The sequence below is a fragment of the Molossus molossus genome, unplaced genomic scaffold (assembly GCF_014108415.1).
Source record: "Molossus molossus isolate mMolMol1 unplaced genomic scaffold, mMolMol1.p scaffold_m16_p_12, whole genome shotgun sequence".
NCBI classification, from domain to species: domain Eukaryota; kingdom Metazoa; phylum Chordata; class Mammalia; order Chiroptera; family Molossidae; genus Molossus; species Molossus molossus.
In genome coordinates this window covers 87,190,644-87,206,525 of record NW_023425347.1, presented here as the reverse complement: position 1 = coordinate 87,206,525, position 15,882 = coordinate 87,190,644, and the positions used below count along the sequence as shown (strand labels likewise).

At 51.4% G+C, this 15,882-nt stretch overlaps 1 protein-coding gene across 1 annotated transcript in view; it reads left to right on the top strand.

Moving 5' to 3' along the window:
- Positions 1-8,668, top strand: part of MAN1C1 (mannosidase alpha class 1C member 1) — a 133,795-nt gene extending 125,127 nt beyond the window's left edge. Inside the window, exons 9-12 of the mRNA XM_036256875.1 lie at positions 2,627-2,846; positions 5,293-5,465; positions 6,664-6,779; positions 7,918-8,668. Coding sequence (XP_036112768.1) covers positions 2,627-2,846; positions 5,293-5,465; positions 6,664-6,779; positions 7,918-8,044 — 636 coding nt within the window. The 3' untranslated portion in view covers positions 8,045-8,668. The remainder of the gene's footprint in view (positions 1-2,626; positions 2,847-5,292; positions 5,466-6,663; positions 6,780-7,917) is intronic.
- The last annotated feature ends 7,214 nt before the right edge of the window (positions 8,669-15,882 follow it).

Here is a 15,882-nt window from a genome sequence, read left to right as displayed (position 1 = left end):
AGTGATCCAGAGCTCTGCCCAGGTGCCAGGGCCCGGCCCAGCAGCCGGTGCCCACGGGAGCCGTGCCCCGCCTGGCCCTCGTCAGAGCTCCCCCTGTGCTGCTCATGAGGGTTTGCAGCCAGCCCACCAGCCCAGGCCTTATGGCAGAAGGAAAAGAAAAAAACATTCAAGTAACAAATTTTGTTAGAGCAGCTTCTGTATGCCAGGTCCTGGCTGGAGATTGCTGGTGGCTTCTGCTGTCACACGGCACTCAGAGTCCTGAGAGAGAGACATGTTCCACAGAAACATACACAGATACGTGGGCACAAGCTGGGGACAGCGCCGTGTAGAAAGATAACAGTAGTAGAGTACCAGGGCAGCAGTGGTGTAGACAGGCCCGCTCTCCAAGGAAGCATCCTGGAGGAGGCCCAAAGCCAGCTGGAGTTGGCAGAGGGGGACAGGAGCAGTGGGCAAAGCCCTGAGGCAGGAACCCTCATCAACTTCATGAGCGTCACCATGACAGAGACCTTCTCTGGCCTCACTGCAAAGTAGGACCCCCACCCTAAACATTTTCTGTCTTGTCCCCTCAATTTGTTTCATTCAAAATGCTGATCACACATCATGATGTTCATGTGTATTTGATATTTGGGGGAAGTCTGCTCACAGGTGAGCTCCCTAAGGGCCCAGGCCCATCTTCATTTTATTATTATTATTTTTTTTATCCTCACTCAAAGACATTTTTGCATTTATCTTCAGATAGAGTGGGAAGGAGAGAGGGAGAAACATCGATGTGAGAGAGACACATCAAGTGGTTGCCACCCACACGACCCCAACTGGGGTGGTGGACAAACTGCAACCGAGGTACATGCCCTTAGCGTGAACCGAAGCCGGGACTCTCCGGTCTGCAGGCTGACACTCTAACCACTGAGCAACCGGCCAGGGCCAGGCTCATCTTCAGGGGCTGTATCCCTTGCACCTGGCACAGTGCTGGCATCAAGGAGGTGCTCACAAAATATTCACAGGAGGTGAAGGTGCATGAATGAAGAGACCAGTGTGGCTGGGACAGGGGTGGGGGGTGGGGCAGGGGCAGACTGGAGAGGAACCATAATCACCAGCATTTATTGACTCTGTACTGGGAAATGGGCTGAGCTCTATGGACGCATCTCATTTAATCCTCATGACCCTGTGAAGTGATTCGTGTTCTTATCCTCATTGTATACACGAGGAAGTTGATACACAGAGAGAACATAGAACCCGCCCAAAGTCACACAGCTTGAAACTGGTGGAGATGGGTTTGAACCCAAAGAGTCCGTGCCTGAGAACTATGTCCGTGACATCAGGTTAAACCTCAGGCTCCAGATCAGGGAGTCTCGGAGGCCCCACTGGACTTTCATCTGGAGGCGTGTGGAAACCACAGGTGTTAAGCAGGCACAAGACATGGTCAGGTTTGTTATTTACAGAATGCAGAGACCCCTTGCAGAACAGATTGGAGGGGCAAGAGTGCAGACAGAGGCCTGGGCCCACACACCCTGCCTGGACCAGGGCCCACAGGTGGGCTCATTGAGTCTGGTCTCACAGCTGTGGGCAGCTGCCACCATCTCCAGGGCAACCGGGACAACCAGTAGGGAGTGGGAGACATGATGGCCCAACCCCTTACCCCCGACTTCCCAGTGAACTTTACCGACAGCATCACCTCCCCTGAAGCAGGGAGGTTTCTCAATGCCTATTGCCACCAAAATAATGAGCAGCCATGCCTGGCCGGTGTGGCTCAGTGGATTGAGCATCCTCCCAGGGACTGAGAGGTACCTGCTTGATTCCTGGTCAGGGCACATGCCCAGCTGCGGGCTTGATCCCCAGTGGGAGGCATGTGGGAAGCAGCCAAGTGATGTTTCTGATGTTTTTCTCTCTCTCTCCCTTCCTCTCTCTCTAAAAAAAAAAAGTCAATAAAAACATATTTTTTAAAAATGAGAGCAGCCGTTGGGTAGTGAAAGAGGTGGCGCTGAAGCGTCTGGAGCGTCCTTGTCCTGATCCTGGTATGGCTGGGTGACCCGGGACAAGCCACTGCACCCTTTTTAGAGAGCTCTGCAGCCCAGGTGCCTGGCTTGCAGGCGTTAAATGAGCGGGCGAGTGGTAGGGGCCTGTAGAGAGCACCTCTTCATTTTCCATGGGTTTGTTTTTGAGAGAATCTGATGAAATATATAGACTTTTGTCCCATGAAAATGCACATACACAAAAGTGTCATGTACAATTTTAGGGCATTTGGGCCTCCCTGAAGCCCACAGGCCAATGGGGCTTCAGGTCAAGATTCCATAACCAAGGCTATAATGGAGGATAATAATTCTTAAAGATTTTTTGAAATTTTGTGTACATAGATTTAAAAATCTGTGTAAGAGGCTCACCCTGGGAACTACCTTATATCTAAGCCCCCAGCAGGCACGAGGCCTCAGCTGGGTGAGGGCCAGCACCTCCCACAGGCCCCATCAGGGCCAGCTGCCAGCTGAGGCCAGTGGGCCTCCTTTGCCTGGGATGGAGGGATCAGTAGAGCTGCATTTGCTGCTGTCTCCAAAATATTTATTTCCTGTCCTCTCCCTCCCTTCTCTACCCTCCCACACCCCTTCTCCCTGCCCAACTCCCACCTTGCTCCCAGGCAATAGAAACCCATTTGCTGAATGTGTCTCCCGGGGGGCTGACCTACATTGCTGAGTGGCGAGGGGGGATTCTGGACCACAAGATGGGGCACCTGGCCTGTTTCTCTGGGGGCATGATCGCCCTCGGCGCAGAGGATGCTGAGGAGGACAAGAGGGCCCACTACCGAGAGCTTGCAGCCCAGATCACTAAGACGTGCCACGAGTCGTATGACCGCTCAGGTAACCCTGCAAGGGGACGGGCCAGCAGGACAGACAGGCTAGACACCAGGAAGAACTGGGAGGTCCAGCAGAGAGGCAGGAGTGAAGGGAACACATGTTCTGAGGGAGGTCTTGCCTTCTGCAGTTATTCAGAATTTGAACGAGGGACCAGCTGTCTACACATTGAGATTATACCCTAAATTAAAGAGAAAATGAGGGTGATGTATTAAGTCCTTTGTGTGTGCCAGGTGTTCAGCATTTGACATACATCATCACTGAACCTCACAACACGGATGAGGAAACTGAGGCTCAGAGATGACTTGGCCAAGGTCCCATGAGTGGGGCACAGAGCAGAGGGTCCTCCTGAGGCAGAAACACTGGCTTCCTGAGCCTAGTGAATCCCTTCTCCCTGACCCCCTACCCTCGAACATACCTCTGCTTTTCCTCCCCAGAATCCCTCCATTCGGTGGGTCTTGGCACCTCCTGGCACCGTTCATCACCCTCCTTGATCCAAACTCGAGAGCTTCTTGACCATCCGCTGAGCACTCACGCATAATCGTCAAATGCTAGAGTCAGAAGTCATGTTGGAGAACATGAACCCGACTCCTCATTTTACACATGGGGAACTGAGTCGGTCCAGAGCCAAAGTCACTCCGCTGTGAGTAGCTAAGCCGGGGCTAGAACCCAAGTCTCCTGGTGCTCAGCTCCAGCTTGTGTGCTGCCTCTGAACAGTGGCCCTCAGAACAATCCCCAGTCCCCCAGGGCCCAGGAGGTGCCCACTGCTCTGAGTTTAATCTGTCTTGATTGGAGGAGAGGACCCAAGATGTGCAGTAGAAATTCCTGGCTCAAGTGCCACTCCACCACTCACCAGTTAGGTGGCCTCGGTTTTCTCATCAGTTCAACGGGAATAATAACACAGGTGTCCAGGGTCAGGCAGAGGATCCCACAGAGCACATTGCCAGCCACCTTCAGCCAACAGCATGGGAGGCATTTATTTGTGGTCCACCAAACTATGTCTGTGACCTCTGCCGCTGAGATCCTGGTCTCCTGAGCTGTTCAGAAAGCCAGCAATTCACAGTGAATGCCTAAAACTGGTCTTAAATTCCCTTCAAAGAGCTCTACCAGGACCATAAACAAATAGGAAATCTCTGGAGTAATAAAAAGCTTTCTATTTGTCTGGGACAATCATCCCAGACCTGAAAAGACAGTCCGCTGAACAGAGCATGTTGTTCAGCCAGCCCGGCTCCCACGATGGCGGAACAGTCGCTCTTGCGCTCACCGCATTAGCAGTTGGCAAGACGACTGCTTTCTGATGGCAGGAGGGACTGTACCATTTGTGAGGATCAGAAGGGCCTGGGTCTGGCTACTTCCTCTTCCAGTAAGCTCTCCATGAGAGAGTAGGACATCCTGCAAAGCCCGGGCCACTCGGCCTCTCGGGTCCTAAACCCTAGTGGGAGGAGGAAGGGCTCACAATAGGACCAGAACCGGGCCCTCGGCCAGCCTGGACAGGATATGCAGGCATTAAAGGGAGGAAGGTCCAAACCACATACCCTACATTTTAGACCTGGAGAGTCTGACTCAGAAGGGACAGAGAGAAGAGGGCACAGCCCAGGGAAAGGGCATCAGACAGATCCACAGTGACAGCCCAGCTCAGCCACAGCTCGCGGTGTGTTCCCTCGGACAAGTATTAACCTCTCTGATCCTCAGTTTCTGCATGCGTGACAGAGGGGTGATGACGTCTCCCTTACACCTTCTTTCAGGATTGACTAATGTATGTAAAGCAGCAGCACAGCCTCCGAAATCACAAATGGTGGCTGCGGCAGTGGTTGTATAACTGTGGTCATCCAAAAACCAGAAATGGCAGTCACTTGTCCAAAAACAAACAAAACAATGACAGCGGCAAAACCCAGACCTCACCAGCCTTCTTTACTTGGCTCCCTCTGCCTGAGGGTGTGTCCAGCCCGGTCTTCTCCTCACATCCAGGTCAGCAGCCTCCCAGACTGTCCCCTCTGCAAGGCTGGCTCAGAGGAGACACAGGCCGCTTCCTAAGGTCTGGGAACTGCAGGTCAGCATATAAGAGATCGAATAAGCCCTGCATGAGTGAGACTGTCTGACCTTGTTTAACCCACTATTCTCCAGATGTGTTTAAACCTGGAGCCCGTCTTGGCTGAGCTCTGCTTAACATCTGGCAGAGCTAACATCTCAAACTTCACAGTTAGGGACACCACCCCAACCTTCGTCTCCCCAGCTGCTGGGTGGTTCATTTGGATTCTCAAATTCTAAAACTGCAAAATGTTTGAGGCCTCAGGGTTCTTGCTTTGGCCAGCCTGGGCCAAGAGGGAAGCTGTGGAAGTTCAGCCTTATCAGGCAATCCCCAACCATCACCCCCAGATCTATCCTGGGGCAGCTGGATCCTGAAAAGCAGGTGGGTGGTCTGACCTAGGCCCTCTGGTTGGTCATTCCACAGACACCAAGCTGGGGCCCGAGGCCTTCTGGTTTAACTCTGGCAGAGAGGCGGTGGCCACGCAGCTGAGCGAGAGCTACTACATCCTGCGGCCCGAGGTGGTGGAGAGCTATATGTACCTGTGGCGGCAGACGCACAACCCCGTCTACAGGGAGTGGGGCTGGGAAGTGGTGATGGTGAGTGGGCCCGGCTGGGGGGGGGGGCTTCACCCTGTGGCAGGTGCCCCCGAGAAGTCACAGTCAGGTTCCAAAACCCCCTGGCTCAGGCACTAAGAAGAAGGTCAAGCCAGGTTGGCATCTGGCATAAGTTCAGGAATCAGAGGGTCAAGGTTGTGGTTGCAGACCCAGGAGGAGTCCCCAGATGGGCAGAATCAAGTCAGGAACTTGAGAAGAAGGTTCTGAGGCCTGTAGCCTTGGGGGCCTGGCCCTGGTGCCAGCAAATTTGGAGGGGCAAAGGCAGGGCAGCAGCCAAAGGGGGTCCAGAGCACACGTGGTCACTGCTTTCTGACCCCGAAGCCTGGACCAATGCTTTAGATTTCTCCTGTCAATCAGGATTGGCCGCCAGGCCAGCACTCACCTGCCTTCTCTCCCCAAAGCCAGCCCAACCCCATGCAACCCCCATCCTTCTGTGGGCTCTGCTCCACCCACCACCCACCCCATCAGTCTCCTCTTGTGGCCCCCTGTCCCTAGTGGGAAATCTCACGCCCACTTTGGGGTAGGTGTCAAAGGCAGGTGTGGGTACTCCCAAAGGTTCCTTGATGGAAGCTGAGCCTTCTCTGTCCTTCCCCCACACTGTCCCCAACCCACTGCTCTCAGAGAAACGTACTGTCCTAGGGAGAGCCACACCCAGAGTGTCACACTCAGGGGGAGCACAGGGGCTGCTCAGGTTCACGGGCCGGAGTCTCATGCTTCCCTGAGGCCTGGTTCTTGGCCACTGAAGGCCAAGTGTTCTATGTTCCTGGGCCCCATCTACAAACCCTCAGTGGGTAAAAAATGCATTTCTAGACAAAGACAGCCCGTGACCCACCCACCTCAAGCCCAGGGACCACAGCTCCACAGGGAACTCCGGCGGATGACAGTCCCAGATCCCAGTGCCTTCTTTGTCACCCTGTGGGCAAGTCTGACAGCAGTCTAGTCCCTGGAAGGCAGAGGAAAGATTCCTCCAAGCTCCACCAGGGGGAGAGCTCCAGGCACAGCCCATTGGGACTAAGCTCTTGGCAACAGGCCCCTCCAGCCTGACCCGTGAAAATAATTCAGCCTTCTGCTTCCACAAATGCCCGGGGCCTGCCCATTGGCAAACTCTGCCTGCTGCACAGGCGTGAGTCTCGGGGAGCCTCTCCTCTCCCCACACCAAGGCTGCCTTCCTTTTCTTCAGGCCTTGGAGAAACACTGTCGGACTGAAGCCGGTTTCTCGGGAATCCAGGACGTGTACAGCAGCATTCCCAACCACGACAACAAACAGCAGACCTTCTTTCTGGCGGAGACACTGAAGTGAGTCTGGGCTCGGTCAGCATTCTTTCCAGTGGGCCATGTGGCTTTTCTTAGGGATGGGGGAGGGGTCTGCAGTCACAGGAACGGGGCCCAAGAGGGGCGGTGGGGTGGGAGGCTTGGGACCCAGAGTGTGACACCCCCAGGGGTGAGCCTTGGGCCAGGCCCATTTCTCTACCCAGGGAGCAAGACTAGGTTGGACTCTATCTCCCGAAGTGTTAGCTGTGTGATAAGTTCAGTTCTGTAACCTGTCTCCTCAGGTTACTGAAGTTCTATAAAACTATGCCTTCTTCTGTAAAATAATGATGATGGTGTCGATGCTGCGGCGACTTCCCCTCCACAGTGTTGCCGCACGGTTCCCTCGCTTCCTTGCTGGTCCCCAGAGCAATGCCCTTGAGCTTTAACCCTTTAGGATGAACTGGGATGGTCCATTTCTTCTAGCAAAACCCGCATGGCTTGGAAAGCTGGGTTCTGCCCGGCCAGTGTGGCTCAGTGGTTGAGTGTCGACCCAGCACCAAGAGGTCACCAGTTCGATTCCCAGTCAGGACACATGCCCAGGTTGTGGGCCCGATCCCCAGTGGGGGGCATGCAGGAGGCGACCAATCGACGTTCTCTCTCATCGATGTTTCTGTCTCTTCCTCTCCCTTCCTCTCTCTAAAATCAATTAGAAGAAGAAAAAAAGAAAGAAAGCTGGGTTCTGGAGTCAGCACGTCCTGTTCATTGTAATGCCCTGACATCTACTCTAGAATCTGCTGGGGGGCATGTAGGGAGCAGCCCAGGAATTTGGACTGGTGCAGTACTCAGGCCGCCCTGCACAGAAAGGAGAATCCAGGCCGTACGGTGTCCTGGCAGGACTCACACACGCGGCCAGGTGGGGAAAATACTGACTGAAGCTGTTGGTGTGAGGACTGAGGGCAGAGGCAGGATTAAACTAGGTCTGTCTGCCCCAAATCTGTCTCTTCTTGGCATCCACAGCCTCTTCCCTGGGTCCAACCCTCCAAAGGAATTTGGGGTCTTGGACCACCCTGTACCCACAGCCACAGGCCTGTGGCAGAGGCCCAGAGATTCTTTCCCAGGGGGGGCCCTATTCCCAGAGCACTGACCTGCGGTGTCTTGCTTCCCTCCCTGCCTGGGGGCACAGGTATCTCTATCTTCTGTTCTCTGAAGATGACACGCTCTCCCTGGAAGACTGGGTGTTCAACACGGAGGCCCACCCACTCCCCGTGAACCACTCGGACAGCGCCAGCAGGGTCGGGGACCAACTCTGACGCCATCTCCCTGCTGCTCCCCAGGCCGCCGCAGCGACGCCTTGCTTTTTAGGTTTCGGGACTGTTCTCAAAAGGCCTGGGGACACAGGCCCATTCCAGGCAGATATGCTGACAAGCAACTTCTTTTCCTCTGTGAGGAGACAGACTTGGGGACACAGTGATGTCATCCCAGGCCCACATTCCTTTCTACGAAGAATTTCTATGAAACCCACCCAGTTGCCATTCCAGGGCCAAAGGACTGGAGGTTTGCACATCGACCCCATGTATTTGGTTCATTTTCTTTCCTTTTTGGGGTACTTTTGTTTTTGCTTGATTTTGCCTTTTCTCAACAGTTGTGTTTTATCACAGATTATAAGTCGTTTTCAAAATCATGTGCTTTCAAAAACAGTCACTCTGATCAACTAAACCTTAAAGTGTTTGTACAAAAACCTTGATCTTATTTTCTATATTTTAAATGCCATTGCCCAACATTGACTATATGTTCAACTATGTGTCATTTACTTAGAATTTGAGGAGGGTTCCCCTTTGATTTTGGCCTAAGTGTTACGAATCACTAGTGCTATTTTCATTATTGTCATGGACAAATCTATAAACTTACAATAAAAGAGTTTATTGAATAAGAAATATGATTGGGTTCATTGCATATCAGTGACTCCTGGAAAAACCACTGCAGTGTTATCAGAATAATCAACCAGTGAATGACTCCAACTTCTATTACCTTCCCTTAAATAGGACCTAATATATTCAGGAAGGGTGAGGCCAATACTTTTAAAAGAGTTGGATATTTATATCTAGGTCAAGGCTTGGAAGAGGCCCAGAGAGAGGCAGCAACTTGCCTGAGGTCACACAGCCCATAAAGGCAGAGGTGAGCCCAGGTGAGATTTGCTGACCACCCAGTGCTGTGTTCATCTGCTCCATCAGCAGCAGATACTCAGTGAGTGCCTGCAGAGGATCAGACACTGGATGACAGAGACACTGTGAGAGAGACAGTCATAAGTCCTGTCCTCAGGAAGCCTACAAGTCAAGGAGGGAGAGACAGTAAAGTAAACCAACAGGTAAGTAACACGACCGCAAGTTACATGAAATGCTACAAAGGAAACAAAGGGGCTGAAGTACTGATGGCTGGGACCTATCTTAGGGGTCAAGGAGAGCCTCTCTGACCAGATAACCTTCAAGCTAAGAACTAGAAGATAAGGAAGAGTGGGATGAGCACCCCACAAATCCACTTTCCCCCATGACCATCCCCTGCTTCCCTGAGGCTAGGAATTCAGGTACCAACAGTGAGGTGAGTGCTTTTCCTCCCCTGGCCTCTCCCCCTCTGCCGCTGGGCTTCCCTGTGCTCAGCCACTTTTTGGCTCTGTTATACACCTGAGTAGGCCCTGGGGATTGGGGCCCAGGGGCAGGAGACCTCACCTCCCTGGGTCATCTTTCCCATCAGGTAGCGGGAAGACCTCCACTCACAAGGTGGCAGTCAGAGTAAGGGGGTACTCTGGTGCCCTGGCTGTGGGAAGTGCTTCTTCCTTCTTCTGAACAACAGGAGCTCAGATGCTTCCAGCATGTTTCTTGAGCAGTAGTCAGAGCTACAGGTGAACTGTCCCTGTGGCAAGAGCCCTGGCATTTGGTGAATAAGTCACTGCCTGAATCCAGCAACTCACTTCACTCCTGAAAGTATGGCTCTGGCCACTGTGCCCATTAAAAAAGAAAGAAAAACAGCCCTGGCCGGTTTCGCTCAGTGGTTAGAGCATCAGCCCGCCCACCAAAAAGTTGCAGGTTTAATTCCAGTGAAGGGCACGTACCACGGTTTGGTCCCTGGCCCTGGTCGGGGTCGTGTGGGAGGCAACCAGTCGATGTGTCTCTCACATGGATGTTTCTCTCTCTCCCTCTCCCTCCCTCCCACTCTATCTGAAGATAAATGGAAAAATATCCTCGGGTGAGAATTCTTTTAAAAAGAAAGAAAAACAAAAGAACTTTACACAAACATTGTAGAAAGCTTAGGAAATAAAGATAAGCGTAAAGAAAAGTCACTCACTGTCTGACCCTCCAGGATGAATACTGTTATTTATATATATATATATATATATATTTTTTTTTTTTAATCCTCATCCGAGGACATTTTTCCATTTTTTGTACAGACAGAGTGGGAGGGAGAGAGAGGAAGAGAGAGAGAGGGAAACATCAATGTGAAAGGGACACATCAAGTGGCTGCCACCCGCACGACCAACCAGGGCGGGGGACAAACTGCAACCGAGGTACGTGCCCTTAGCGGGAACCGAACCCGGGCCTCTCCGGACCGCAGGCGGACGCTCTAACCGCTGAGCCAAACCGGCCAGGTCTGTTATATTTTTTTCTAGATCGTTTTCTATGAATATACAGGATATATTTTTTGCAAATATGGTATCATACTATGCATCCTGTTTTATTATAATCTGCCCTGTGCTAAACTATGTATTATAAATATCTATCCATGTCAACAAATTCCCTCAGTCTCCCTGCTGTACCTGGTTGCGTAGCATCTGAGCTCCTGTTGTTCAGAAGAAGGAAGAAGCACTTCCCACAGCCAGGGCACCAGAGTACCTCTCTTACTCTGACTGCCACCTTGTGAGTGGAGGGTCTTCCCGCTACCTGATGGGAAAGATGACCCAGGGAGGTGAGGTCTCCTGCCCCTTCCCTCACGAGCTTTGAGTCTGAGCCTCTATTGCTGGGCACTCGGGTTTGTGTCAGTTTGGGTTCTTAGCTACAAACAGAAAGCAACTCTGTCTGACTTAGGCAAGAAGAAGGAGAAGAAGAAACAGAGAGGAGAAGGAGTGGGGAGGGAAGGGGAAGGGGGAGGAGGAGAAGAAGAAATTGAAATGCCTTGAGGTGGCTCATGAAATCCCAAGAGAGTGAACAGCCCTCAAGACCCAAGAAGGACTAGGAAGAGGATTTGGCCAGGGATCCAGGCTACAAGAACCAGGGGGCAGCCTCGCTAGGCACCACCACCAGGACAGGTGAATTCAAGTGTTTCCAGATCCTACTTTTCCCCCAGCCAAGGGAGGGTGGGGAATCTTGACTGGAGGGAGAAAATGAGGTTTGCTACCAAAATAAGAGACCTGCCTGCTGGCTAGGCAAAACCAGCAGGACTGCTCGCAGGGTTTGCTTTGGCGTTCCTCAGTATTATAAAGAGAGTTATGAGAGCATAGTTGACCATTCCTCTTTCTTTCCCTCTTGTCCCAACTCCCTAGAGTCAGCTCCTGGAATATCTCCCTACCGCAGTCACTTTGAAGTTCTCCAAGGCCCCAGGCTCCCCCACTGGGCCCCTGTCACTGTCCTCCTCTCCTCCCCCAGCATCTTGTCTTCTGCACTCTCACTGGGAGCAAGTTGTAAAGAATGAATATTTTTAAAATTTATTCTCCAGGAGGGCCCTTGCAGGTGAAGACACATCATCCTTTAGGCAATTTAACTCCATTCCAGGGATAAAAATAAGTAAGACTTGAGGAATTAAAGGATGAGTCATTCTCACTGAAGCAGGATCCAAGCTTTGGAACCAGGCCCTGAGCAGACCCCTTCTTCCGAGGCGGGGTCGGCATGACGCTGGGCTCATTGAAGCCTCCTTTTTGCCCTTGCTGTGGATGGAACCACCTTTTGCACCTGTTTTCTTCACAGAAGAGCTTGGTGCTGATTCCTTCCCAGAAAGCTTCGCTAGCACCTGGCTCCATGCAATGAGGCCTACAGAGCCTCACACCCCTGGGAAGAGGGGGACACAGTCCTTTTCCAGATGCCTCCTTTTAAACGACTGTGTGTTTGGTTGGACTGGCTTTGTGCGCTGTGTCTTTAGTAAGTTAAAAAGTTCAAAAGCCAAATGCATTGGTAAGAAAAGCAGAAATAGAAAATTTGACTTAAAGGCAGCATTTCTGAGATCTCAAATGTGATTCTCAGTTCTGTCCCCTTTGCTTTGGGGAGGTGACCCTTCATGGTTTGAGAAGGTGCTGGAGATGGGAAATGGACCAGCTCCCCCTAGCTCCTTGCCCCAGGGTCTGTCCTTGAAAATATGCTTATTGATGATGTGGTGCTGAGATGCTCAGCCCTCAATGACTAATGCTTGCTTAATCACACACTGCTGGGAGAAGAGAGGTACCAATGCTTTTTATTTTGTATCTAAAAATATCTTTTTGGTTTCCTATATTTGGGACAATATTTTGATCCCACTCAGCCTGTCTCTTAAATCAGAGCTTCTCAAACTTGAATGTGCACCTGAACACCTGGGGATCTCGTTAAAATGCAGGTTCATATTCAGTGGGTCTGGTGTGGAGCCCAAGAGCCTGCATTTCTAACAACTTCCCAGGAGACACTGATGCTGTGGGCCCTAGGACCACATTTTGAGTAGCAAGGCCTCAGTTACTGGCCACTCCTTTGGTTCTGCCTCATATTTGCATCCCTGGAGTTGTAGCCTCTCCATAGTAGAGTAGAGGGACTTAGGTATTGGGATGACATCCATAGGTACCTTGGCTGCAGAGGAAGCGAAACAGGCGTGTCTGTTACCTGCTCCAGCAGCTCCCCCTCCTCCAGGGCAGTCTGGATAAGAAAGGAGCAGGCTTGCCCTGGCCGGTTTGGCTCAGCGGTTAGAGCGTCCGCCTGCGGTCCGGAGAGACCCGGGTTCGGTTCCCGCTAAGGGCATGTACCTTGGTTGCAGTTTGTCCCCGGCCCTGGTTGGTCGTGCGGGTGGCAGCCACTCGTGAACAGCCTTTCACATCGATGTTTCTCTCTCTCTCTCTTCCTCTCTCTCCCTCCCACTCTGTGTGTACAAAAAATGAAAAAATGTCCTCGGGTGAGGATTTAAAAAAAAAAAAAGAAAGAAAGAAAGGAGCAGGCTTGCTGGTGGCTCGGAACCATGCTGACCAGTAGAACTTTCTGAGATGATGGAAATGTTCCATATCTGTGCCGTCCAATAGAATAGCCACATGTGGATATCGAGCCCTTAAAATGTGGCAAGTGCAACTGAGGAATGAAATATTTAATTTTGTTTCCTTTGAATTAAATATAAATAGCCAGGAGTTTCTTAGAACTCAGAAAGCCTGTCCTCTGTTCACTGACTCCCTGACCCTCCGCCAACTGCATCATTACAAAAAGAATCCTAGCACAGCACATATTGTATGGAGACTCAAGGATTCCCTTGAACACACCTGGTTATTTTTATACTCACCCCAGCTTCTGATTGTTTTCTACAAAAGCCTCTGGCTTTTATATATATATTTTTTATTTTTCTCACTCACTGTTTATCTGCAGATTGCTGTGCATTAGGTCAGGTTGAAGATGAGAAAGGCAGAGCAGCAGGCCAGAAGAGGACAAGTGCAGGTTGGAACCAAGTGGACCTGGGTTCAGCTCCACTGTGCCCTCTTCCTGGGCTGTGTGAGCTTGGGCAAGGCCCTTAACCTCTCTGAGCCTCTGCTTCCCCGTCTGTGGAAAGGGAGGGTGATTTCAAGGGTTAATTGAGCTCTCCAGTGTGGAAACTCAACACATATAGTGATGATTGTTGTATTGTGAATGTTCTTTGTAAATCATAAAGCCTTGAGTAAATGTGAGGTAGAACACTGCTGTCAAAATTTTCTTCTTTTTTTTTTTTTAATAAAATGCTCTGAAGCTTGGAGGAAACTGCGTCAACCAGGCCCAGGAGACAGACCAAACTCTCAAAGCAATAAATCTGAACATTTTATGCCTTTTGTATTGAGCAAGCATCTTGCCATTAGCCCTGAATCTATAAAATTGGGAGGAAGATTTGTTGACTGTCCAAGGGCTTCTAGGGGCCGGCCTGGCCTTGGGGGATGCTCAGGCCGGAGTGGAGGATTGAAAGAAGATGCTGAGAACTTGCCCAGAAATCTGGCAGAGAGGTGTTTCTGCTTTGGGGGATGTTTGGGGTCCAATCCATATTTCCTCTTCACGGAGTCTGGAGTCCTGATGAATCCTGTAGGCAAAGATTTATAGAGGAGGAAACAGAGGCACCTGCTCAGGTAAAACAGCTGTTCTTGGCCTCCGGGCAGCTCTACAGTAGCCCAGAACTGAGTCCCAAGGTTGATCCTTTTCCCAGAGGCTTGCTGACCTGAGTCGGTTTGTAAACCCACCCCTCTACCACACCTTGCTTAGCTGGGAGAGATACACCCTTCCCAATCCCAGCAGCACATCTCTCCAGCCCTGGGCCCAGAGACTGGTGGAGTGTCTGTATCTTTAACAAAAAACTAGTGTAATAAAAGTAATCTGGTAAAGAAAACTTCCCTCATTTATTTTCCAGGGGCCTTGGCTCATCAATCTTCCCCTCCTAACCTGCTTTGTGCTCCGTTAGCTTTGCTTCCTGATAGAACAGAATCTGCTTTTCCTTTTTTCTTTTTAATTTTTTTTCCTTTATTGACTTTAGAGAGAGAGAGAGGAAGGGAGAGGGAGAGAGAGATAGAAACATCATGCCCCCCACTGGGGATCAGGCCCACAACCTGAGCATGTGCCCTGACCGGGAATTGAACCGGTGACCTCTTGGTGCAGGGTTGACGCTCAACCACTGAGACACAGGAGGAATCTACTTTTCTAATGGCATCTGCCCTGTGTTGGATATCCCCAAACATTAATGGTGATGAGTTGGAAGTGGCACAACTGGAAGTCTTTGGAAGCCAACACCAGATGTCAGGTCCTCAGTGGGTGCCACTGATGATGTGGGGCCAGAGTGCTGGGCAAGGGCTGGATCCAGGACCCACAACTCCTGGCCCCTGGGAGTCATTCATCCAAAAGACAATCGGCCCTGGCCAGTTTGGCTCAGCCGTTGAGTGCCGGCCTGTAGACCAGAGTCCCGGGTTTGGTTCCCATTAGGGGCGTGTACAACAACAACAAAAAGGCAATCGAGTGCCCACCATGTGCCAGGTCCTGTGTGGGAGCTGGGAAGACAGGGCCTGCCTGCATGGTGCTGTCATGGCTGGTTGCCCATGAAGGACAGAGTGGTGGTAGAGGCAAGCCCCTGCCCCCACGAAGTCAGCTGGGTCATCCCCTGGGAGATGAGCAAGCCAAGAGATTTGGACTCAGATAAACCTAGGTGCCAGAACTCGGGCTCCTTCATTTAATTTAATTTTTAAAATAAGAATACTTTATTGTTTTTAGAGAGAGAGGAAGGGAGAAAAGAGGAACATTGATGTGAGAGAGTAACATCAATTGGTTGCCTCCTGCATGCCCGCTAACAGGGATCAAGCCCCAAACCCGGGCATGTGCCCTGACCAGGAATTAAACCAGCAAATTTTCTGTACATGGGATGGTGCCCAACCACGTGAGCCACATTGACCAGGGCTATCTCCTTAACTTAAAAAAAAGGCAAATAATCCTTACCTCATTGGGTGGCTCAGGAGCTAAATCAGATCACGTAAAGCACCCAACACCAAGTCCAGGGCACAGTGGGTGCTTAGTACCTGTTAAATCCCACTGACATCCCAAACCTGACAGGTGCACAGCACTGGGGTTGGCAGTGATCTCCAAGGACGGCACTGCTGCTCCCCTGGGCTCAGTGTTCTGGTTCAGAGGCTTCAGTAGATGCTGCCCTCTCCTGGAAAAGTGCAAACTGGGCTCCTGGGGACCTTGATACAAGGGAAGAGAGCTCCAGTGGAATCAAGGGTCCTGGGGACTTGACAGACAGGAAAATATTTCCTCAACTCCACCCACCTCCATCCCCAAGGTTCTTCTCCAAGCATGCCAAATGTTCTCCTGAAAAAAATCACACCTGTGGCCATGCCAGGCCCAGCAGAGCAGAGGGCAGCCAGTGACTCACAGCCCAGCCCCACCAGGTAAGGTTGCCCTCCTCACCACAACCCACAGAAGGGCTTCTTGATTCCTCC